Raw genomic sequence first — 23,039 nt, 5'->3', positions numbered from 1 at the left:
TAAATTTTTTAAAAAAATTACAACACAAAACTCATAGGTGTAAACCACCATCCACTCGAAGGACCTAAAATTAATACATTTGTTATATACATATATTATATAAAGTATGGATATATTTGTATTCAGTTGCTAAGCAAAGCCAAGACATTCGAAAGAAATAAATCAAAGCAAAAGCACTTGCCTGTCCATGAACATAGTTTGATTTGGCTAGAAACATTGCAGCCTCGGCAACATCCTCTACAGTACCCAATTTACGTAAAGGAATAGAATCCAATAGAGCCTGTTTCTTTTCTGTAGCCGCTAAAAGATCTTAAACAACTGTGTATTAGAAAAGTTCTTCTTCTTTTAAGTAAATACTGTAACAATATATTATTAAACAAAAAGCTTTTTACTTGTTACCTGCTGTCATGTCAGTTTCAATGAATCCAGGTGCAATTGCATTTACTCGAATGCGAAGAGGTCCAAGTTCCTTTGCAAGCGAACGAGTGAATCCTGTGAAACCCAAATAAGTAATTGTGGGTGATTCCAAATGAAATGGTGTGTACCGATAATTCCAGCCTTGGACGCACTATAGGAACTCTGTCCTACATTGCCATCGATGCCAACCACACTTGACAGATTGATAATGCAGCCACCTTTCCTCATTATACATACAAATATATATATACATATAGTAAATTATTTTAAAATTGTGTTGTATTTTACATACAAACGATTGATTATTAATATTCTTACCTTGTCGCTTGCGTATCATTGACTTTGCAACAAGACGACACATATGAATAGTACCCAATAAATTGGTATTGATCGTATCCTCTAGATCTTCTCTTTTGAGCTGAATCAAAAGTCCATCTCGTGCAATGCCTTTATTATATATTTTAATATTCATAAAACTCCTTTTTAGAATACACAAAAAGGAAGGTGCCTCGACTCTTATTACTCGTTCTTTTGTGTAGCTATAAAGCAATTATATATATATATATATATTTATTTCTTTCCTTTAAATAATATACTATTTACCTGCAGCATTTACCAAGTATTGGGCTGGAGAGTGTTTCAATAGGTCCTAAAAATAAACTCAAGCTAAGTATACATCTCTATAATATACATATATGTAAATGTATCTATTTGTGTCTATACTTTGAGAGTAGTTTCAATGGCCTGACTGTCAGAAACATCCAACACAACGCCTTGGTGATGGTCGCCATATATTTTTTGGAAATACGATTCCACTGCCTTGACACGTTCAGGATCTTGACCGATCAGAATCGTCTGAGCACCCTGTTTGGCCATTGCATTTGCAATCCCAAAACCAATACCACGCGTTGCTCCAGTAATAATAGCAGTCTTTTGTAACAAGCTCATCTTCTCTCTCTTTCTTTGGAAATGACAAACAAATAAGATGATAACAATAACAATGGAAATAAGGATTAGAGTCACGAATGTTATTCAAACCACAACACACTCATACTGTGTGTCTATATATGTGGGTTTGTATTCAAGGCCCGTATTTTTTTATATTAAATATTATTTTCTTTTTGAACGATGATTTATCAATTAGGGATTTAAGGGAGGGAATCAAGTCGAATACATCTTCAAGTAGATCACAGTATCTTGATAATTTATTTGAATAAAAGAGAGATTGTAAATGTACATATAGTTAGGTCTTGATATTGTGCTAATATTGATACAACCAAAAATCATATTACTATATCTATATCGAGCGTTATAATGAAGCGCTTTATAAATATGTATAAAAAGAAAAGGATCATTTTGATCAAAATGGACAAATTAAATACAAAAAACCTGCTATACATCCAAATCTATTATGAAACTCTTTCCTATAAATATAAGTAACCTGGTGAGGCACAAAAAGATCCACCACATAAAAGTAGTTTGACATTGATTACTCAAGTATTGATCAAAACATCATATTTTTTCATTCTTAAAAAACCATTTATTAATAAAAAATGGCTATTTGCACCAAAAAGTCCAGTTTTAATACCCACTTTTTCCTCAGAGCAGTATTTGAAAAAAAAATGAAATTTTTGTTTTTGCTCTATTAAGTAAAGTTGTGCAAAAAGTAACACAACTTTGGTCAGTGCTTGTTTGACTAGCAACAGACCAATATTCATGGAGATATCGATGGATGTAAAAATGCAAATATCGATATTTACACCACCGAAAGATGTTATTTAAGTGTCCGACCGTAAAAAAATAGAAAGTTATAAAGAGAGAGCGAGAGGTTTAGAGAATTGTGTTTATCTTTCAATCTTGCATTCTTTTATATATATATATATATATTTGTAATCCAACAATATATACATATATACATTCATACTTATATATTCATAGAAGAAGAAGAAAAATAAATATCTTAAAGGTATTACAATGTTCGTCCTAATTTTCCCAATTCCCTGTCTACCCTTTCCTTTTTTTTGTCCTTGAATCCAAAAAGATGACGACAGGCTACACATCCGATGGCAGCCAAGACAGTCTTGACTTTGCCGAAGAGCCTTCGTTTTCGCTTCCACGCAATGCACAGCCCACAGGCTACATGAACTTTGAAGCCAACATGCAAGCCACAATGCTCGAACCAATTCCAAGTACCAATCGAGGCTATTTACTCTTGCAAAAAATGGGATGGAAAGTTGGTGAAGGTCTTGGTACTCAGGGTCAAGGTAACGTAATATAATAGCTGTAAATAATGATGATAGCTCTGCAGACATACTTATATGCTCACAAATAAAATACATACTATATACTAATTATCTACACTCGTTTTAGGTCGTATCGATCCTATTTCAATCGAGATCAAACTCGACTCGCTTGGTGTTGGTAAGGCCGGCGAAGAAGAATCCTACCACGTGTCGTCAACAGCACGTCGAAAGGCTCTCGATAGTGAGAAACAATTGGAGGAAACAGAAGAGGAGAAAAATTGGAGAGAAAACAAGGTTGTTCAAAAGGAAGCAATTGTACGCGAATTAAAGGAAGTCAAACGAGCATTTTATTGTGAGTTGTGTGATAAGCAGTACAGCAAAATCAGTGAATATGAACAGCATTTACAGAGTTATGATCACCACCATAAAAAGGTAAATATTATTATATATTTTTAAAGGTACATTGAGTACATGACATGATTATAGCTAGCATTATCTAATTGTTTTATGTATATGTGTGCTTCTTTTTAGAGATTCAAGGACATGAAAGAGTCGGCAAAGAATACAGATGCTGCCTTGTCTGAAAAAGAAAGAAAGCGAGAACGAGAGAGGAAGCGCGAGGAGAGAGAGTTGAAGAGAATGCATGAAGCAATGCTAAAGAGATCAGGAGAAGCAGCACCACCTCCACCTCCACCTACACTTACACCCGCACCTCCATCAGCTAAACCAGTTCATACAAACACATCAGCCGGAAGAGGTGGTTGGGCCACTGTTCAACCTCAACCTACTGTACCAATCCAGAGATCTGTTCCAGCCGCACCTCCAAAAGCCATGACTCCTCCCCCTCCACCCCCTCCTTCTACTTCTACTCCTCCCATTCCTACCTCTTCTTCTTCTTCTATTTCAACAGCACCAGTACCTTATTCTGTGCCTGCTGCTGACATCCCAAACGTCAAAAAAGAGGCAATTAAAATGTCGTTTGGCCTTCCCCAAAAGCGAGCAGGAGGATTCCAATTTGGACTTAAAAAGAAGTAATTAAAAAAAAACACACACACACAGACCCATACACATATGGATATTATATGATATATACATGTATACATTTTACTTATTTATTTACTGCTATTGTTGGGAATTGATTATTTAGTTCTTTATTCATACTCTTCAAAGGACTTCTTCTATTGCTAGTATACATTGTATATTTTGCCTTTAGTTTTCTGCTTTTTTTTTTGCTAGTCGTTTTACTTTCCAAGCCTAATTTATATATATAAATATAAATAAAGCTGGCGTGTAATATTTCATGACTGCTGATTTAAGCTTGAAGGAAAACGAATTTTAACAATCGCACAAAGTAAAGAAAAGAGAAAAAAGAAAAAACCGCCTTTATTCCCTTTATTTTTATTTTTGGTCCTATTTCTTTTGCATTATTTTATAGCATTATATCGTCATGGCCTTGGAAGAAGTAAAAGTCCTGTATTGTGGCAGTGAGTAGAGACACATTTCTTTCTTAGAAAGAATGATTGCATGTGAATATATATATATATAAAAAAAGTACAACTTGTCTTAATCATCTCTACGCGTAGTCTGCACAATGCCCCCAGAGGTACATTATTGATTTATTTGTATATAAAACATGTATATACATACATGTGAAGCTACTACATTCTCATCCTTAAATCTAGTACTGTGAATTCAGCGGTACCCAAGAAAAGTGCAAAGAATGGCTTAAAGATAATCACGAAGACGTCTACGTTTCACTTTACAATGTCGAAGGCAAGCTATCTCCAGACTATGAACGCGTTACGATATATATGTATATAGCGAGATATATCAAAAAATCTAAACTAAAAAATGCAACCGAACCAAAAAAAAAACCGCTCATGTATATTAGCAATCACAAAGGGTGTAGAGAATGTCGCACTCGAAGAACCCGGAGCTACAACTGCTGATGGTAAGCCTGATCGCACCTTTGTAAAGGACAAATCAGCCAAGCTCGAGGCTAAGCTTGAACGCGAGAATAAGAAGAAGATGGTGAGGCTATTTCTTTTTCTTTTCTTTTGGAGGTTTTTGGTTATTAATTCTTAATGAAAAAAAAGTAAATAAAAGATTAAAAAGAGGGATATTGAATATTGCGTGTGTGTGGTGGTAATGACAAAGCTGTCAACTTACTTATATGTGTGTTTATTCAATTTAGTCTTCCCGCGTTACAATTAAGCGTGTAGAGCGTACAAAGCGAAAGTGCGTTACTACCATTTACGGCTTGGATGTATTTGGTAAACATTTTTATATTTTATTGGCTGGTCTTGAAGAACTAGTATAATATATTCTTAATTTCTATTGATATCTTAACTGTGAATTCTTACTTTCTTTCAAGGTGTGGACATGAAGAAAGCGGCAAAGATGTTTGCCAACAAATTCGCATGTGGATCATCTGTTGCAAAAAATAACCAGGGACAGGATGAGATCGTTGTCCAAGGTGATTTCTCTGAGGAGTTGAATGACTTGATCCTTGCAAACTGGCCTCATGTAAGTCTTCAAAAACGCTTTAAAAACAAAAACAAAAACTACAATAGACGGCTTTGTGTGAATAAAAAATTCATTGGCTTTTATTATATTGTGTTTATTTACTTGATATCACTCTATAATTGTTTTCTGTAGGTGCCTGAAGATAATATCGACATTGTCGAAGAGAAGAAGAAGAAGGCGACACCCCCTTAAGTTGCTTGTAACTTGTATTAAAAGAAAGTGTGCGTGTATGTTTTATTTTATTTTATTTTCAAGTATGAAAATGATAAATAATATAGTAAATCTATATATATATATATATGTGTGTGTATATATATTCTTGGTCAAGTAAACTGGTGGTCGTTTTGGTCGACAAGATAATGGAACTATGTATGCATATTATTTATATCTTCTGGGTCAATTGGATTTGACTTGTCTAGTAAGAGAGAAGAGGGGAAATGACTGGGCACATTGCTATTTACCGAAATATGCTAGTCAAGTCGTGTGAAACGGGACTCCTTTGTAGAAGTGGACAGATCAAAGTTATTCAATTTGCGTTGTCCTACCCTAGAGCGGGCTCAATCTTAATGCAACACAAGAAAAAACAAAAGGATGAAAAGGCTAAAAAAGACAGACGGAGCCTAACAAGAACTTCTCTCTCTCCCTCTTCTCTCTCTCTTCTCTACAGTCCGTCTCTAAACCCCTCCTCTCCCCTTCCGCACACATACACACATCCCAACACCCATTTCACATTCCTTTCGCTTAAATCCACTTCCACTCGTTTAACAATGTCCCAATCTCGATTCACAATGAGCCGAGACAGACTAGCGGAACTAAGAGTAAATAATAAATAGACACAAAGCATGTCATCATCAACCAACATCTTGTATATTGTTAGGGTCCAAGTAGTAACGAGAAACGCTATGAGTAAGTTTCAACCATATTTTATATATATATAAAAGGCAACTTAAGACTCGTTTAATTAACCATTCTTTATTTTATTTTATTTTATTTTATTTTATTTTATTTTATTTTTGTAGTCGCCTAAGGTACATAGACATATACGACCGCATTAGAATATCCTTTTAGTACATAAAGACCCTCTTAACCTTTGCTATTATTACTTTAGTGATGAGTATGACGCCCCTCCCATGCCTTCTTATCGTGCCCCACCAGCAACTCAACGCACACAACGTTACGAAGACGAAACCTCTTACCGTCCTCCCGCCCCTCCTTCTGCTACTTACAACAACTCATCCAGAGGTGATCGTTACGCGAACACCAATGACCAGTATGAAATGCAACAACGCCAGCCAACTACTGCCCCTACCGCCCTTGACCCAAATGGGCCTGTTTCGACCGAAGTATTCTTTTTAGAGGTATAGTAACTTGTATAGATAAATTAGAGTTAATTGTAATTATTTGGTCACAATAAAGAACCAACATATATACATAAAATTTATATGTTCTTATAATTGAACCTTTTGTTTATTAAATAAATATGTATAATTGCTTATATGCATTATAGGTCGAAGAAGTCAAGGATTTGACCAAACGTATCAACCAAAACATTACTGATATTGAAGAGATGCACGGTGCAACACTTGTTAATATCAGTGAAGAACAAATGTCTGAGAACACTCGCCGCCTGGAGCAGCTATCAACTCAGACAGCAAAATTGAATAATGAAGCCAAACTGCGAATAAAAGGTAAACTATATTATATTATGTTTGAGAAGAAATATAGCCAGCCAAGAGTTTTCTTTTTTTTTTACTTGTTCCGAAATTCTGGTTAAATATATAATCATGGCCATAATAGTAATAGGAACATTTAATTAATTGATTAATTAATTGATTGTATTGCGTTGAATTGTATTGTATTGAATTGTATCGAATTGTATTGAATTGTATAGCTATTGAATTGAGCAATGCAAGGATACCAGCCAGCACTGGTGATCTCCCTATGCGTAAAACACAGGTAAAATGAATTATAATGGCGGGTCTACCTTTTTCTTTCTTTATAGATTCAATAACGCATTGTTCACATTTTATTATCATTATTAGCTTTCGGCATTAAAGAAGCGTTTCATTGAAACAATTCAGCGATACCAAGACATTGAACGGACGTATCAGCAAAAATATAGACAGCGTGTCGAGAGACAGATCCGTATTGGTAAATAACACGAGGCCTCCCTTCTCTCTATATTTCTTTCTTTCTTTTTTTTTGTTTTTGTGTGTGAAATTTACCTCTAGTTATTTTGTAACCATGACAAGGACTTTTAATCCTCCAAGTGTCTGTTTTTATCTTATTTTATTTCTGTAAATTTTTTTAAAAAAAAATATAGTTAAGCCAGAGGCAACTTCGGATGAGATTGAAAAGGCGTTGGATTCTGACGAGACGCAGATTTTTGCTCAATCTGTAAGTATGGAAAAATATTCTTATATTTATCTGTTCGTTTGAAGTAGAAGAAGTAATAGAAGAAGTATAAGAGGAGGGAGAATGAATTGATTTGCGTGTTTTTAACTTGAGCTATTTTTATTTAGCTTATGCAAGCCAACCGATCAGGCCAAGCCCGAGCAGTTCTGAATGAAGTCCAGACACGACACGATGACATTAAAAAGATTGAAAAGACGATCCTGGTAAATATACTTATATTATGTTATTATTTAAGTAGTAGTAATTGAATTCTATAATTTAATGTGATGTGTAGCAACTTCATCAATTGTTCATGGACATGCAAATGATGGTGGAGCAACAAGGAGAGACACTAAAGGAGGTTGAGATGCACTCTGAAGCCGTAATGATGGACCTGGAACAGGGAAACAAGGACATTGACAGGGCCATTGTTAGTGCCAAAAGTACACGTTCTGTAAGTAAAAGACCTCAGCCACACTAGAGAATATAAACTTCGATCTGACTATATATATATATATTTGTGGAATATAGAAAAAATGGTGCTGCTTTGCAATTGCTATTATTATTTTAATTGTAGCAGGTATCCTGATCTGGTGGTTTGCTTTTGATCATGCTGGTATTGATTGAACAGCTTGATTATTATCTTTATCTATTTTTTTTTTACAGCTCTACACACACACACTCACACACACACACATATATATATATATATCTCCCTTGTCTCCCTCTTTTGTATTTTTTTCATATTATTACCTCAATACACTATTTCTTTGCATTTTTCTCCCTCGTTCTACTCTGTACGTATATAGATATTTATATAAGAGAGAAAGAAAGGAATGTAAAGAGTACAACCAGTATATTAATTAGTTGGTCTGATCCCCGGGACTTAAGAATAAAATCTAACAAATAAATAAAATTATACAAAAACCGCTTCTGTTCCAAATAAACGAGTTGCACACGTGAAGAGATGAAATGTTGCTTTTTTTGAGCGGGAAAAAGCACAAGGTAAATAACCTTTTCATATTGACAAACGGGATGTTTGTCTTACTTTCTTGGTTGGTGGAGTTTTTCGTAAAAATATTTATTTTTATATATTCTATTGAAGAGGGGCGAGTGAATCTACTTTTTGGGCTAACCAATATACATGTCTTTAGATTTCAATATATGATATATGAATGGATCAATGTACGTGCTTTTATCAGGCTGATTACTAGAGGCTCATTTAAAAGAATAAATCAAAAGTAAAAATGAAGTACCCTATATATTCTATAATATGAAATACCTAAAATGCAATACAATCTTTTGAGTATATATAAATGACTTAAGTTCCAGAGTGTGATGCTATAATAATACTGGATCAAAACATAATATCATGAAAAGCATCGGCCTTAAGGTTTCAAAATTTAACCTTATTTTTCTTGTGTAGCTCTAATTAATCTTGTCAATTATCATCACAGATTTTTTTATATCCTTTACAAAGATGGTTTGTTGTTCAAAACCACATACAATTTTGTAGGCTAATTAATTAATTAATTAATTAATCTGTCGCCTGGTTGGTTGATTTTAGTTTCCAGTATACTCTGCTTGTAACAACAAGCGAACCCGAAATAATTCAAAATATGTAGGGTATACTACTTTACTTTAAAGTGTTTAAAAACTACTATCAATTCTGATTAAATCTGGAGGTTTCTATGGAAATTTCAGTTGTACATATATATATAGAATATCAAAATTTAAACTATCAAGGAATTGTATTATATCCAACAAAGCGTATTGTCTATTTACTATCACTGACATATCTTATATTGGGAATTAAGAAGGAAGAGTACCGGTCTTTATGGTATAGGCAAAATAGACAAATTGAAATACGCGGTGAATCGCACTGAAAGATTCATTCACAGTAATATGAATTTAAGATAAATAAGTTCTGGAAAGTCAATAATATATGATCAAAAATTAAAAATCTATGAATTATAATACTACACTAAGCCCAAACAGACAAAGAGGGCGACCTTAAAAAAGATATAACTAAAGATACGCTATAGTTAATTCAATAAAAACCAAAAAGTACTTAGATTCTAGTACTATCCTTAAGTATCTAATCTCACATAGTATATAGAAATTCATCTATTACTATTATTATTTCTTTGGAACGAACATTCTAATAATTTATAATGGTCTACCCACAAATCACACTCAAAGTCTAATATATATATATATATCAGGTGGTTCAGAAAATGGATTAATTCCACCCACATTTTTATATTTTCAAGATCAGATAAGTTAATCAAGATCATGGACCCACATAACACACATCGTATATATAGATACATAGATACATAGATATATAGATATATAGATATATAGATATATAGATATATAAACCCACGTATAGAAATAAATAGGAAATAATAAATGTAGCATGGATCAAGTAGCACAATATAGGTTCAAGAGGTAATTCCAATTTTAGATCAATATATATCAAGTTATCATTGGGCATGTACAGTGTTTCTACTTGAGATTTAGACGATGTTATTTTTTTTTGGACGAATGAAAATTAATTTTTAGACAACTTGCTTACCTTTTTTGGACAAACGAAAAGAGAATTGTGACACAAAAGAATAAAATTTGGGATAAAAAGGGGATTTGGTTGAGACAAGGTAAAGATGACTAGAATGTTCTTTACCTGTAAGCATCTTTAAGTTCGCCTACCGGAGTGAGGAACAATCACGTTAATTGTGGTGCTTTGTTGTTGTTGTTGCTGTTGTTGGTCTTGGTTGAGGATTGAAGATTTCTGGCCTACCGTTGCCACCCCAAATTTCCTGCACAATATAGAACATGTTTTTTGCCGCCATGACATCCCTATTACAAAAAAAAATACAGTTGTTGCAAGCTAATATTGGATGGTTGGGTCTACCGCTGGCATCTTGGAAATATCTGAAGTATTTGCTATTACAGAAGTCGCAAACCTACACAATCAATATTGCATATAAAGAACAAAACTTCAAAGAAAAAGTGCATGTACCTTTGACATATTAAATGCATTGATGTCTAAAATGTACAATTCTCCGATCTTTTGTTTTATAAGATGCTTGTAATTTTTTTTTGGATACTCCATGCCGTACACTGCGAAATCTGATACTTGGTTTGTTTGTAAGCCTATCTCCATAGACAAAAGGGGATTTTAGAAACATCTCTGGCTCTAAAGTCATGTCGGTGAGAGTTTATGTAATATTTTAAACTATTATAAGTGAAATGGAATACAAACAATAAGTAATTGACTTATTACCTTGGTTGGACAGGTTGGTGTGTACTTTCAGGATTCTGCCTGTTTGCTATACAACGTCTCTTCTTCTTTCTTTGTTATACTTTGTAAACCCATGGTTAAGGATGTTGGGGTAATTGTCTAAGGCTTTCTGTCGACCTCTGATTTTTTTTCAAATATATTTCAGGTACTTTGAAGTTATAAATATTGTATTGAGTAGGCATATTGGCTATAGTATATCGGGTATTCTGTAGAAATTACTCTCCTCATGTTGTTTTTACTGTGAGGGTATGTGGTTCAACTTCCTTGATTCCTTGGGCCACTTTCCTTACATCTTCATTTCTCATTTCTCATTCACTTAACGATACTAGATGCATTGTAGTATTCATTGGTTGTTAAGCGTCTTATATCATCATTACCATGATATGAGTTGAAGGCATCTCTTCTTCCAGGATCCACCGTAAACACTCGGAAATTCTCCGTAATTTCCTGGATATTAAAGTCACTTGTAGTGAGCTCGACAGAATCGAAAGGATCAATTGCGGTCCGTTTTGCAAACAATCCCCTCGCAGTAAATGTTCATATATTGTGTGTTTTTCTGTGTATAAGAAAAATACACCATACGCCGCAAAAAACAATGACGTTCACCTCTCTCCGTTCCAGCGCCCTCCATTATCAAAACAATTATAATCGCTGTGCGTTATTGATATAACTCTTTAATACACCCTTACAGGTAAATTTAGCAATTATTTAATATATCCATTCCATTTTTTTGATTTCCATTTTTATTTTTATTTTACCTAAAATAGGCAAACAAACCTTTTAAACTACTATTGTAATTCGTCCAAAAAAATAACATCATCTAACTCATTTATGCGCCTTGTATAGTGTGTTTTACTGTACACCATAGTAACATGGCTCTTCCTGCTAAAGTACCGGACCCACCTATTGGGTCCACCACAACACTAGGTCAAGCCAATATAACCACTCCACAACCCTCTACTACTACCTCTACCACAACCAGCACTAGGTCATATCTCGATGTTGCCACAGCCACTCCCGCCCCCAGTCAAGTACCAGTCGTTCTTTTCTCTAACTTGCCGACATCTACGGATCGCGTCTGGCACAAAAATACATCTCGTCATTCGGTATTCTTCACCCCACCAACTGATTCCACCCTTACCTCTGAATTCTGGACTGCTCTCAGAGCAAGCGTTCCTACGGCATGCACCTTGGGAATATCATTCGCTCATCGTCAACTGCTCATCCACGAATTGCACCTGACCAATTCTACCATCTGCACCGAACTCTGTTCCAAAGGCTTCCTGGTTGGAGGCCAAACGTACTTCCTGTTATATTTTTAGAAAAGAAAGAAAAACAAAGTGCAGACGAGAAGTATGGTGAGACTTTGTTTATTGATAAAAAGAGAGATGATCTTCTATTGCTATTTGCTATGTGAGTTTATATAGATATTGCGTGTGTATTTAGGATAATGATATGAGTATATCATGTGATGTCTGTTTTCTTATATCATAGATAATATATTGTTAAGTTATTACCCACGCTCTTGTTTGAGTGATTAGTGATGTTGACTAAGGTGTGTGACCTTGTTATCGGTATATTCTTTATTTAATGATAGTGTGAGAAATAATGTATAATTGATACTGGTCGCTTATTCAATATGTCTTTGTCTTATTTTCTGTGCGCTCTATTTGAATCTACGATTATGTTGGATACAACACTTCCCCTCTGCTTGAAAAGGCTATCAAAACAGCCTTGGCCGCATATGGCACCATCCGAGAAGTCGGTTTGCATTTTCGTGTCAATTTTTTTGATGTCACTGGTTTTGCTTACCTTGAACGACCACCCAACCCCGATGCCACCCTTGCCAAACTCTCATACAAGATCCCGTATGATGGCGACTTGTACTTCTTAGGTACCTGGAAACAGATGGGTATTCACTGTAATTATTGTAAAGTTATGGGCCATGCTATTGAAAACTGTCCAGACCGCCCCAAAGATTCCCGATGCTGCTTCACTCGTGACCAGACTGGTCACTTGCAACATGCCTGCCCCAGAGCACCCCCCACGGACGCCAGCTCTTCCAAGAGACCCCGAAAGGTTCCCACAACACCTGAATCCCCTGATCACTCATGCAAGACTACTCCCGGTGCGTCTCACAGACCTCTGGCCAAGAAATCGATCCCCCCTTGCGGTACACCTACGATGGCTGAGGGATCACAGGCTACTACCACCACCTCCCACACGAATTCCTCAACACCACGACGACCCTCTGTCCCCGCTGTTCCTACTTCCCCCTGCCAGTCTGCCAACAGGTTTGCTGCACTTGATGGACTAACTGACAACAGCCACACAGGCGCACTCTTCGACCCCACTCTGCCTCTTCCTCAGACACACAACACCCAGTATGATCCCGTCTTTCACCCCCTCCACAACGCTTTTCTTCTCTCCAACTACACTTCCGGCTCCACTAAAGACGAAGAAGAAATTCACCCCAGCGCTTTTGACAGCAACGACGACCAAGACTCCCAGAATATCCTAACTGATGACGAGATGGCAGACGGCGATCATTCTTAAATTTATGATTAATATAGCCTCCATGAACTGCCGCGGACTTGTCAAGTCCGGAAACACCAATAATTGCTCTCTCTTTATTAGATATCTTCGCTCCCTCTCTCTAGACATACTTGCCCTTCAAGAAACTCATGCCAACACAGACGCTCTTCAACAGACGTTTCATCTTCAATTTCAAGCATCTGACTCACTATGGTCTCCTCACTGTGGTTTGGTTTCCCTCTCTCCCCTCATTTCTTTTACTGATCCTCTTTTTCCTCTCTGTGGTCATTGCATTACTGCCACTGTTGTTCACTCTTCCAATTTGTTTGCCCCATTTCGTATTTGCGTTTTATATGTCCCTGCTTCATATCATCCTCGATATGATTTTCTCACCTCTCTCCTATCCTCCCCACATCTTCTCCCTTCCCTTCCTTCTCGCTTTCTTATGCTAGGAGATTTTAATTATTCCTCATATGCAAATGCCTCTCATGCTGGCCTCGCGCCACGTCTATGACTGCATTTTTGTAGCTAACCACTTTGTAGACTGTGTCACTTTGTCTGACGCTCAACCTATGCCTACCTTTCATCGCAACCTTTCCTCTTCGACTATCGACTACATATATGCCTCCAAGGATATAGTGTCTTGTCACTCTTCGTCCACCGTCACATTTGTTCAGCCCCTGTGAACCGATCATTGCCTTGTACATACCTGTCTTAGTTTTCCTATGCTGTCTCACATTGGTCGAGGTTTGTGGCATGCGAACCCTTGTTTGGCGAACATCCCTTCCTTCCACTCCTCCCTGTCTGACTGTCTTTCATCCTTCATACCACTACTCTTGCCTTCAATTTCCCCCCAATCACAGTGGGATCTGATCAAAGTCGAAGTGGCTCGTTTCACACATTCATATTCACGCACAACCCGCACATCACTTGCCACTTTGGAGGTAAAGCTTCAGAGTAAACGTGACCATTTGATACATAGATTTTGCCATCAGCCTGCTCAGAACTTCCAGCTGCCCATCGTCAAGCATCAACTTCAGCAAGTTCAACAAGAACGCACTGAGATACTAGCACTCCGTGCCAGAAAACACTGGAGAGAACAAGGCAAAACTTCCGCTGGGTTTTTGAAACGCACAGTTGCTTTTCGCCAAGCTCGAACCACAATAACCAGCCTCCGCCACCCCTTCACCGACACCTTATGCACTGATCCCAATGATCTTACGGAAGCTGCTGCTGCATTTTATGAAGATCTTTACACACCCGACCCTCCTGCTCAGACAGCTATCAACGACCTCCTCCTTCACTTGCCACCAGACCTCTTTCTTTCCAAAACTACCTCCACGACCCTCCTTAAACCCTTCACCTTGGATGACATCCGAGACAGCGCCACTCGCACTCCTAATGCCAGTAGCCCTGGGCCAGATGGCCTGCCTTATGAGATTCTGCGATTAATTATGGATCATCCGATGTGTGCTGTCTTGTTCGAATATTTAATGATGGGCTTGCCCTCGGTGTGTTCCCTTCGTCCTGGCAATCAACCTGCGTCTCTCTTCTTCCCAAGAAAGGTGACCTCACCTCCCTCTGCAACTGGCGCCCGATTGCTCTCATCAATACCGATGCCAAAGTGTTCACTCACCTCATTAATCGTCACATGGTACCTGCTGCTTCCTCCCTTGTTACGCCCTTCCAGACCGGGTTTGTCCAAGGACGCTTCATTGCTGACAATGGCATGCTGACCAAGTTGGTTATGGCACAGGCTAGACAGGACGGTTCATCTGGTATAGGCCTTCCTTTGGATCAGGAGAAAACTTACAACAGAGTCCATCCCGACTACCTTCGCCAGGTCTTGCAGCATTTCAACTTTCCCCCTTCCCTTGTTACCTGTATATCTCAACTTTTCTTCTCTACACAGATTCGAATCAATGTCAATGGACACCTATCCCGATCATTCCTTCAGGCTTGTGGACTCTGGCAGGGTGATCCTCTTTCTCCTGTACCCTTTAACCTTGCATTCGAACCTTTGTTGGGTCGTGTGATTCATGATCCTTCCTTTGCCAGATTTTCTCCATCACCACGCACTGCTATTCCACCACCTCCGCCCATCAAGCTCTTGGCCTATGCCGACGATCTGCTAGTCTTTCTGCCTAATGCCGCCCACTTGTCCAGTCTTCATCATCATCTTCTCACATACTCTCATGCCTCCAATGCTCGCATCAATCTCCATAAAACTGAAGCTTTCTCCCTGTCCGGTCTTCCACTGCCAGAATGGTGCCCCGTCCTACAACAATTCGACATCACCGCCTGGTCTGACAGATCTTCCTCTACTCCCCTGCAATATCTCGGCTTTCCTCTTATTCAATCCTTACCTCAGCGCAATTCTTTCTGTGACAACATTCTTTCCAAGATTGAATCTACCTGTAATATCCACCACTCTTGCTCTCTCTCTATTCGTGGCCATGCCACAGTGCTCAACTCTCTCATCCTCTCTAAGCTCTGGCACGTCCTCAGAGTTGTCACTGTACCTCTATCCTTTTTCTGTCGACTTTGCTCGATCATGAGTAAGTTTATACAATACCGCTCCTTTCCTCCCATTTCTCTCGGCACTTTCTGCCAGCCTATTCGGCTCAGCAGTCTAGGGGTCCTTGATCCTTAGGTTCAACAGGCTGCTCTTCAGTTGCGCTGGCTCCAGCCTCTTGTCCACTCTCCGCTGTCTCCCTCTGGCCTGGTCCCGCCTCGGTTCTCTTACATCCTCCGCCTCAACTCCTCATCTGCTGATCCACTCGTTCCTTTGATATTTCCATCTCTCCAATCCTCTCATCAGCGTGATTTCGACTCTCCTCTGGCCACCCTACTTGCTGCCATTGACCTTCTCCCTCACAACTTCTCTGACGTGGTAGTCAACCTCCCCACCTGTCTTTCTCTGCCTCTCTCCTATCTCACTACCGCACAACCAGACCATCCTCCCTTTCCATCTGCATGGCGCGATCTCCGGGTTTCTGACGCCTATGAAGTAGATCCTAGTTTTGGCGTGCTTGCCCAACGCCCCCTCCACCGCATACTCCGTCATCCTATTGTCCTTCACCGGTTCTTCGAACGTCTCTACACTCGCTCTCTTGTCTTGCATCCTGTCCTGTATCATGCCATCATTCCCCCTGCGATCTGTGCCATACAGTTTCCTTTGCTAGATATGCCTTCCGGTACAGCTGTTGATGTGCATCCTTTCTTGATGGCTCTTGTCCCCGGCATCCCTTGGCATCGTTTGTCCACCCAGTCTTTCCGCCTACTCTGCAATTTCCACTCCAAATCCGCACGCCCCATAAGCCCCACACTCGTCCCTTGCCAGCTTCGTTGGTTTTGGTCCTTCCCCCTGCTGCATGGGGCCCGCAACGTTTGGTTTTGTGCCCTGCACAAGAACATTCCTTGCCATTCTCGCCTCAATTCTAGGATCCCTACCACTTTCCCAGACCCATCCTGTGCCCTCTGCTCTCACCCTCTGGACAATGTAACTCATTTTTTGTTCCAGTGTCTGGTCAAACTGTCCGTATGGTCGTCAATCTGGACGTTGTACTTCGCCCAGACCGCGACACCCACTGTCTTGCTTTCTGGTTTGCAATCCTTCACATTCCCTCCTTGCACCGATTCTTCTCTTTCTGCTGCCTCAATTTTTGGCTGCACGCTGCTGGCTATATGGCGCCATCATTGGCTGTTCATATTTGATCACGTTCCTTTTGTCTCCTTCACTGCCTTTTCCACTGCTTCCTCTCTTCTCGACTGCCTCAAGAGCGAACTTGCTCTCGACTTTCCCCCCCTTTAACTTTCTTCCATACCTCCACAATATATATAACCACAAACATATAAATAGAAAAACATTGTAAAAATATAAAAGCCAAAAACAAGTCGTGACTTTCCTCTTTTGCCTTGCAGCATAGAGGCTCACTAATAAACTAGAGCCTTTGGCTCCCTACAAAAAAAAAGTACACATAGTAAAAAAAATAATTGGTAGTAAAAAAATACAAATAAAAAAAGACAAATATAGCTGTGGCCCACAATAGAGAGTAGAATACTGATACCTGGTATCGGCTGTAAAAAAATTAGTAAATACAATTTTCAGTGAGAAAATTTTAAAACTCCTCCTATGTCTTTAATCCTTAATAAAAAATAGAACCATGATAATTGACCTAAACTACGAAGAGAAAAAAAATAAGCAAATACAAGCATCATTCAAAGAAAAATGGGCAACTAAACAATGTATACCTGTAACATATGAATAAGAGTTAAACAATGATCTTTGACACCAACTGTGAAATTATAAGTATTTATAACCATCAGTGAATAGATTCACAAAGAGACTTGTATACCTACGGCCCATGATGTAGAGCAGAGCCATAAATTTTGGACTTGGCAATTAAAATACTAGACAAATAAAAGCGACAGGTATTAACTGCTTAAAGAGTCATGTATACATATAGCCCAAAATGGGCAGCGGAATATTGATCGTTTGCCCTGGTGGTAAATAGACTAAAAAAAGAAAGCCAACAATAAGTATATGTTCAAAAAGAAATATATACCTGTGATCATGAATAAATACTCAAAACTTGATCGTTGGCTTAAAATATAAAAAAAAAGCTAGACAAAATAATAGTTGATAGCTAAATACTAAACGAGACATGTGTATCTCATACCCTGGATGTATGGTGAAACCTTAATCGTTGGTTTTGACTATGTTAAGATAACTAAAAACAACAACCAGTAAGTAGATGCTCAATATATATATATATATATATACTGGAGAACTTGGACGGGCAACAGAGGCTTTATAGTTTGGCTTTGACTGTGTAAACACTAGAATAATCTAATTGATAGTAAGAAAATATTTAAAGAGCTTTGTATACCTGAGGATTTTTATGGAGAGTGAAACCTTGATCGCTGGTCTTTGCAGTAAAAAGTATGGGAATATACAGCTTAAAGTAACTAAAGGCTCAAAGAGACTTGTATGTCTATGACTGTAGGAAAATGTCGGAATATTAATCGTTGGTCTTTACTATGAAAACACTAGAAAAATACACCTAATAGTAAGTAAATTCTCGGAAATATATATATACCTATGGTTGGAGATGTAGGTCAAAACTGTGACTGTTGACATGAGCTGTGAAGATTCTGGACATATAAAATAGGCTGTAAGTAAATGGTGTAATAAAGATGTATGCCTGTAGCCCTGGATGGAAATCGGAAGCCTAATCGTTGGTATGAACTGTAAAATTACTAGAAAAATTAAAACTGATAGTAAGAACATATTCCAATAAAAAAAACCTTGTATGTCTATAAGCCTTGATGGAGACTAGAGCCGTGAGGGCTAGCATAGAATGTAAAAAAAAAGAAAAAAAAAAGCTTAAATAGATAGAATCAGTAGTAAAGTAATATTTAAATACACTTATATATCTAAGACGTTGAATTAATAGCAGGATCTTGATCGTTGACCAGGACTCTAAAAACGCTTGATAAATGTCATTGGCTGTAAAAAAGTAATCTAAGAATCTTATATACCTTTACCCAATAATGTTGAGTGGAAACTTGATAATGACCAAAGACTTGATCAATGGACTTGAATGTGCAAACGCCAAAGAAATTCAGTCGTTATTAAAAGAAAAAATCAAAGATACATAGATATCTTCAACCCTTACCAGAAAGCCAAAGCTTAATCGTTGGACTCGGATTTAAAATACTAATCAAATATAATCGATAATAAATAAATGTTCAAAATAAACGGTGATACCTGTGGATCATGGTTGAGAGTAGGAAATTTATCTCTTGACCTATATATTAAAAACAATAGGCAATAGCAGCCGGCAGTTCTAAAAGAGCAATTATACTTGAATGTCTGTGAACCTGAGTGGAGACAAAAATCTTGAACCTTGGTGTGGACTATGATATGACTAGATAAATATGATGAATGACAGAAAGATATTCAAAGGAGAGTGTACGCCTGTTACCTCGACAAAAAGCAGAAACTTGATCATCCATGTTGACTGTAAAATTATTAGACAATTTCAACAAGCAATGATTAACTATTAAAAAAAAGCATATATATCTTTTACCCCAGATGAGCAGCGGAATCTCAATTAGTAGCCTTGACTATGAAAAGACTAGACAAATATAGCAGACACTAAGCAAATGCTCAAAGAGGTATATATACCAGTAACCCTGTATGAACCATGGAATCTTGGGTGTTGGCCTCAATTGTAAAAAGACTACCAAACTAAAGCTGGTAATAGGTAAATACCTAAAGATACTGGTATACCTAACATCCAAGAAGGAGAGTGGCATCTTGATTGTTGGCCTTTTCTGCGATTAGACTAAAGAAACACAATTGGCAGTAAGTAAATACTAAAAAGTGGCAGTATATCAGTGATTTTTGACGGGGATTTGAACCTTGACTGTTGAATTGAACTGTAAAAAGACTGCTTCAAACAGCTAGCAATATGTTAATGAGTAAAGAAAGCCACTTGTATCCCTGTAAATCTATGCGGAAATTGGGCTATTGATCTTTGGTCTCAACTGTATAAAGTCTGAATAAAGCAACTAGTAGTAAGTAAATGCTTAAAAAGGCATGTATACCTTAACCCTATTTTTTGAAGTGCAATCTTGATTCTCGGCATGAACTGTCAAAGATTAAAAAGATTCAACCAGTGAAGAATAAATGCTAAAATGTGCATATGTATCTAGAACCTTGAACAGATAGAAAGAACATGATCATTTCGCCTTGACTATGTAAATGCTAGGAAAATCTAATTTTTAGTAAATTGCTTAAAGATTCTTGTATACCTGCGACCTTTGATGTAGAGCTGAGCATTGAACGCTTGCTACGGAGAAAAAAGGGTTAGAACAAAACAACTGATAGTACCTAAAAAGTCAAAGAGACTTTTATACCTGTGAGCCCAAAAGAATATCAAAGCTTTGATCGTTGGCTTCGGCTGTAAAAACATTATGCAAATATATAGTAAGTAGATTTTTTGGCAGATTTGTATACCTGTCCCCCCCGGATAGACAACTCATATTAATTGTGGACCTTTCCTATAAAAAGACTAGAAAATATAATAGCTAGTAAGTAAAGGTTCACATAGTCATGTATACCATTAATCCTTAATGGAGATTAAAAACCCGATTGCTGGCTTAAACTATAAAAAAGCTAGACAGAATAATAAGTAATACATGAGTACTAAATGAGACCTGTATACCTCAGGCACTAGGTAGATAGGAAAACTTTGGTAATTCAGTTTGAATAAATAAAAATTACTTGAAACAACAAGCAGTAAGTAAACGATCAGGTATGTATGTATACTTGTTACCCTAGAGGACAGTAAACCTGGATCGATTGGCCTTGGCTGTGTAAAATTAAAAAATAATAATTAATTAATTAATAAATAGTAAAATAATACTTAAAAATATTTTTTAAACCTATGGCCTTAGATGGAGAGTAGATGCTTATTATTTAGCATAGACATTAATGAAATTAGAAAAATCAAACAAGCGTTATGCAAAGGCTAAAAGAGAATTGTATACCTGTAACCGTGGATGAAGAAGAAATCCTTGTTCTTCGACCTGGGCAGTGAAAACACTAGACAAAAAAAAACAAGCGATAAGTAGAAACCCAAAGAAAAGTGTATACCTGTCATACTGGATGGAGATCGAATCCTTAATGGTTGCCCTTGACAGTAAAAACAATAGACGGATAAAAAAAGCCAATAATCAACGGCCCAACAAAAAATATATATCTGCAAGTCTGGATGAATATCAAGTCCTAGTTCTTCGGCCTAAACCGTATAGGCACTAGACATATAAAACTAAAAGTTAGTAAAGACGCAAACATATTTGTATACCTGTCACTCTGGATAGGGCTCAGATTCGGAATCATTGGCATAGACAGTAAAGGCACTTGACAAAAAAAAAAGACACATTAAATAAAAGCACTTGTCAGATTTGTATACCTGTAAAACTTGATGGAAACTGAATCCTTGAGTGTTGAATTTGACTGTAAAGTCACGAGAAAAAATACAGTTTGCAGCAAGTCAAAAATCAAAGAGACGTGTAACACTATATCCCAATATGGAGACCGGGTTCTTGCTCGTTACCCTTGACTACAAGGACACTAGAGAAACAAAAACAATTATAAGTAATGACCCAATAACATTTTTATATCTGTAATTCTCGGCAGATACCAGATGATTGGTCGTTGGCCTTGACTTTAAGGACAGTAGAAAATTAAAACCGACAGTAAGTAAAATCCCAAAGAGAAGTGTATACCTGTAACACTGAACGGATATAGGATCCATTATGGCTGGCTTGGACTGTGAAGCCAGTAGAGAAATAAAGCCAACAGTAACTAAAGGCCGAACTAGATGTATATACCTGTTGCACTGGAAGGAAAACAAATTTTTCATTGTGTAGCCGGATCGTAAACACACTAGGCCAATACAAAAGAAAGCATGTAAAGACAGAGAGAAAAGTGTGTACCCGTAACCTTGATTTGAAATCAGATCTTTGATATTTGAACTTTAAGGAAAAAAAAACACTAGAAATATATAAATGACAGTAAGTAAAAGCTCAAGAAGACTTGTTTACCTGTAGCCCAAATTTGAGTTTTGATCCTTGCTGTTTGGCCTGAAGAGTAAAAACAATAGTCATATATACTTCTAGGCTAGTAATGGCCAAGAACGACTTGTATACCTTCCGTAATGGATGTATATTTGATTATCGTTCTTTGCCATCAAAAGAAAGTATAAATAAAGAGTACAGTTTGTTTTAAGGAAAGGTTTAAAGGAAACTTGATTAGCTATAACAATTCATGAAAATCGGATCCTGATAATTGCTGTGGATGAGTAGACACTAGAAATATATAAAATCCAATGAGTAATTGCTCATCAAGTTTTTGTATACCTATAGCCACAGACTGAATCCGGATCCATGAAGCATGATCTTGGTGAATTCAACACTAGAAATAAATAAAGCCGAGTGTGATTGCTCATCGATTTTTGTTATACCTATAACCATATAATGGGAGATCAGAATCTTGATGCTTGACCTGGATGGCTGGAGACTAGAACTAGATTAAAAAAATAAGTATATGCACATAATGCTTTTTGTACTTATAACCATGGGCGGGCGATAGGGTCCTTGATGCTTGACCTGGATAACTAAACACTAGAAAAATATTAAAGCTAGTGAGTATAGGCCCATAACGTTTTGTTATACCTATACCCATGGCCGGGCAATCGGATCCTTGACACTTGACCTGGATGGCTGAACACTAGTAATAGATAAAAGTTAGTGAGTAAATGCGCATATGGTTTGTTATACCTATAATCATAGCTGGGAGATCGGAACCTTGATGCTTTTCCTGCATAGATTGGATACTACAAATATACAAAAACAAGTGAGTAAATGCTCATCGAGTTTTGATATACCTGAAACCATGGACCTTGACCTGAAAAGCGTGGACCTTGACGTGAACCTTGAAGCTTGACATGGCTGGAATAGATACTACAAATATACAAAAACAAGTGAGTAACTGCGCATCGAGTTTTTATATACCTAATCCTTAGACTCTGATCGGATCCCTG

At 37.4% G+C, this 23,039-nt stretch overlaps 8 protein-coding genes across 8 annotated transcripts; 4 read left to right on the top strand and 4 right to left on the bottom strand.

Moving 5' to 3' along the window:
- Positions 1–82: 82 nt before the first annotated feature.
- On the bottom strand, positions 83–1,365 carry PHYBLDRAFT_25451 (hypothetical protein; the record flags this gene model as incomplete). The annotated part of the gene is made up of 5 exons (XM_018439870.1): positions 83–309; positions 400–492; positions 546–635; positions 736–930; positions 1,167–1,365. 5 exons carry the CDS (start codon positions 1,363–1,365, stop codon positions 83–85), a joined length of 804 nt encoding a protein of 267 aa, XP_018290180.1.
- A 2,683-nt stretch (positions 1,366–4,048) lies between these two features.
- On the top strand, positions 4,049–5,515 carry PHYBLDRAFT_34050 (hypothetical protein). Its single transcript, XM_018440024.1, has 7 exons — positions 4,049–4,144; positions 4,244–4,263; positions 4,343–4,433; positions 4,552–4,691; positions 4,855–4,933; positions 5,035–5,186; positions 5,319–5,515. Exons 1-7 carry the CDS (start codon positions 4,108–4,110, stop codon positions 5,376–5,378), a joined length of 579 nt encoding a protein of 192 aa, XP_018290179.1. The 5' UTR covers positions 4,049–4,107; the 3' UTR covers positions 5,379–5,515.
- Positions 5,516–6,693: 1,178 nt separating this feature from the next.
- Positions 6,694–8,207, top strand: PHYBLDRAFT_113898 (hypothetical protein; the record flags this gene model as incomplete). The annotated part of the gene is made up of 7 exons (XM_018428361.1): positions 6,694–6,874; positions 7,078–7,142; positions 7,229–7,337; positions 7,510–7,583; positions 7,709–7,804; positions 7,876–8,034; positions 8,112–8,207. Coding segments are annotated over 7 exons (780 nt in total), but the record flags the coding sequence as incomplete, so codon positions are not given.
- A 1,185-nt stretch (positions 8,208–9,392) lies between these two features.
- PHYBLDRAFT_71276 (hypothetical protein) lies at positions 9,393–10,749 on the bottom strand (the record flags this gene model as incomplete). Its single annotated transcript, XM_018442436.1, has 4 exons — positions 9,393–9,462; positions 10,267–10,288; positions 10,384–10,549; positions 10,606–10,749. 4 exons carry the CDS (start codon positions 10,747–10,749, stop codon positions 9,393–9,395), a joined length of 402 nt encoding a protein of 133 aa, XP_018290177.1.
- Positions 10,750–11,759: 1,010 nt separating this feature from the next.
- On the top strand, positions 11,760–13,443 carry PHYBLDRAFT_71277 (hypothetical protein; the record flags this gene model as incomplete). Its single annotated transcript, XM_018442437.1, has 2 exons — positions 11,760–12,187; positions 12,606–13,443. 2 exons carry the CDS (start codon positions 11,760–11,762, stop codon positions 13,441–13,443), a joined length of 1,266 nt encoding a protein of 421 aa, XP_018290176.1.
- Positions 13,444–13,895: 452 nt separating this feature from the next.
- Positions 13,896–17,236, top strand: PHYBLDRAFT_170027 (hypothetical protein; the record flags this gene model as incomplete). Its single annotated transcript, XM_018436238.1, has 3 exons — positions 13,896–14,104; positions 14,141–14,366; positions 16,076–17,236. The coding sequence occupies 3 exons, from the start codon at positions 13,896–13,898 to the stop codon at positions 17,234–17,236; spliced, it is 1,596 nt and encodes a 531-aa protein (XP_018290175.1).
- Positions 17,237–17,705: 469 nt separating this feature from the next.
- PHYBLDRAFT_159248 (hypothetical protein) lies at positions 17,706–19,015 on the bottom strand. The gene is made up of 5 exons (XM_018433950.1): positions 18,967–19,015; positions 18,525–18,775; positions 18,315–18,425; positions 18,105–18,155; positions 17,706–17,940 (listed from the first exon to the last, which is right to left on the bottom strand). The coding sequence occupies exons 2-4, from the start codon at positions 18,713–18,715 to the stop codon at positions 18,125–18,127; spliced, it is 333 nt and encodes a 110-aa protein (XP_018290174.1). The 5' UTR covers positions 18,716–18,775; positions 18,967–19,015; the 3' UTR covers positions 17,706–17,940; positions 18,105–18,124.
- Positions 19,016–19,092: 77 nt separating this feature from the next.
- On the bottom strand, positions 19,093–22,945 carry PHYBLDRAFT_170026 (hypothetical protein; the record flags this gene model as incomplete). The annotated part of the gene is made up of 18 exons (XM_018436237.1): positions 19,093–19,144; positions 19,196–19,235; positions 19,413–19,448; positions 19,703–19,775; positions 20,038–20,081; positions 20,245–20,282; positions 20,350–20,393; positions 20,769–20,804; positions 20,983–21,037; positions 21,089–21,127; positions 21,300–21,354; positions 21,552–21,568; positions 21,724–21,883; positions 22,042–22,080; positions 22,461–22,522; positions 22,672–22,726; positions 22,777–22,832; positions 22,884–22,945. The coding sequence occupies 18 exons, from the start codon at positions 22,943–22,945 to the stop codon at positions 19,093–19,095; spliced, it is 963 nt and encodes a 320-aa protein (XP_018290173.1).
- Positions 22,946–23,039: the final 94 nt, after the last annotated feature.

This window comes from Phycomyces blakesleeanus, assembly GCF_001638985.1.
Source record: "Phycomyces blakesleeanus NRRL 1555(-) unplaced genomic scaffold PHYBLscaffold_14, whole genome shotgun sequence".
NCBI classification, from domain to species: Eukaryota; Fungi; Mucoromycota; class Mucoromycetes; order Mucorales; family Phycomycetaceae; genus Phycomyces; species Phycomyces blakesleeanus.
The sequence above is the reverse complement of the archived record's forward strand: the minus strand, read 5'-3'. Positions and strand labels throughout refer to the sequence as shown.

What these genes read in the sequence shown, in the direction of transcription:
- PHYBLDRAFT_159248 (XM_018433950.1), bottom strand. Translation starts at nt 18,715, where the DNA reads ATGTTCTTACTATCAGTTTTAATTTTTCTAGTAATTTTACAGTTCATA. An exon ending in ACCTACATCTCCAACCATAG is followed by an intron (nt 18,426 to 18,524) that starts GTATATATATAT and finishes ATTTTCCTACAG; the next exon opens with TCATAGACATACAAGTCTCT. An exon ending in CTCTCCATAAAAATCCTCAG is followed by an intron (nt 18,156 to 18,314) that starts GTATACAAAGCT and finishes TGTTGTTTTTAG; the next exon opens with TTATCTTAACATAGTCAAAA.
- PHYBLDRAFT_34050 (XM_018440024.1), top strand. Translation starts at nt 4,108, where the DNA reads ATGGCCTTGGAAGAAGTAAAAGTCCTGTATTGTGGCA. An exon ending in AAAAGTCCTGTATTGTGGCA is followed by an intron (nt 4,145 to 4,243) that starts GTGAGTAGAGAC and finishes CTCTACGCGTAG; the next exon opens with TCTGCACAATGCCCCCAGAG. An exon ending in GCGAGAATAAGAAGAAGATG is followed by an intron (nt 4,692 to 4,854) that starts GTGAGGCTATTT and finishes TATTCAATTTAG; the next exon opens with TCTTCCCGCGTTACAATTAA.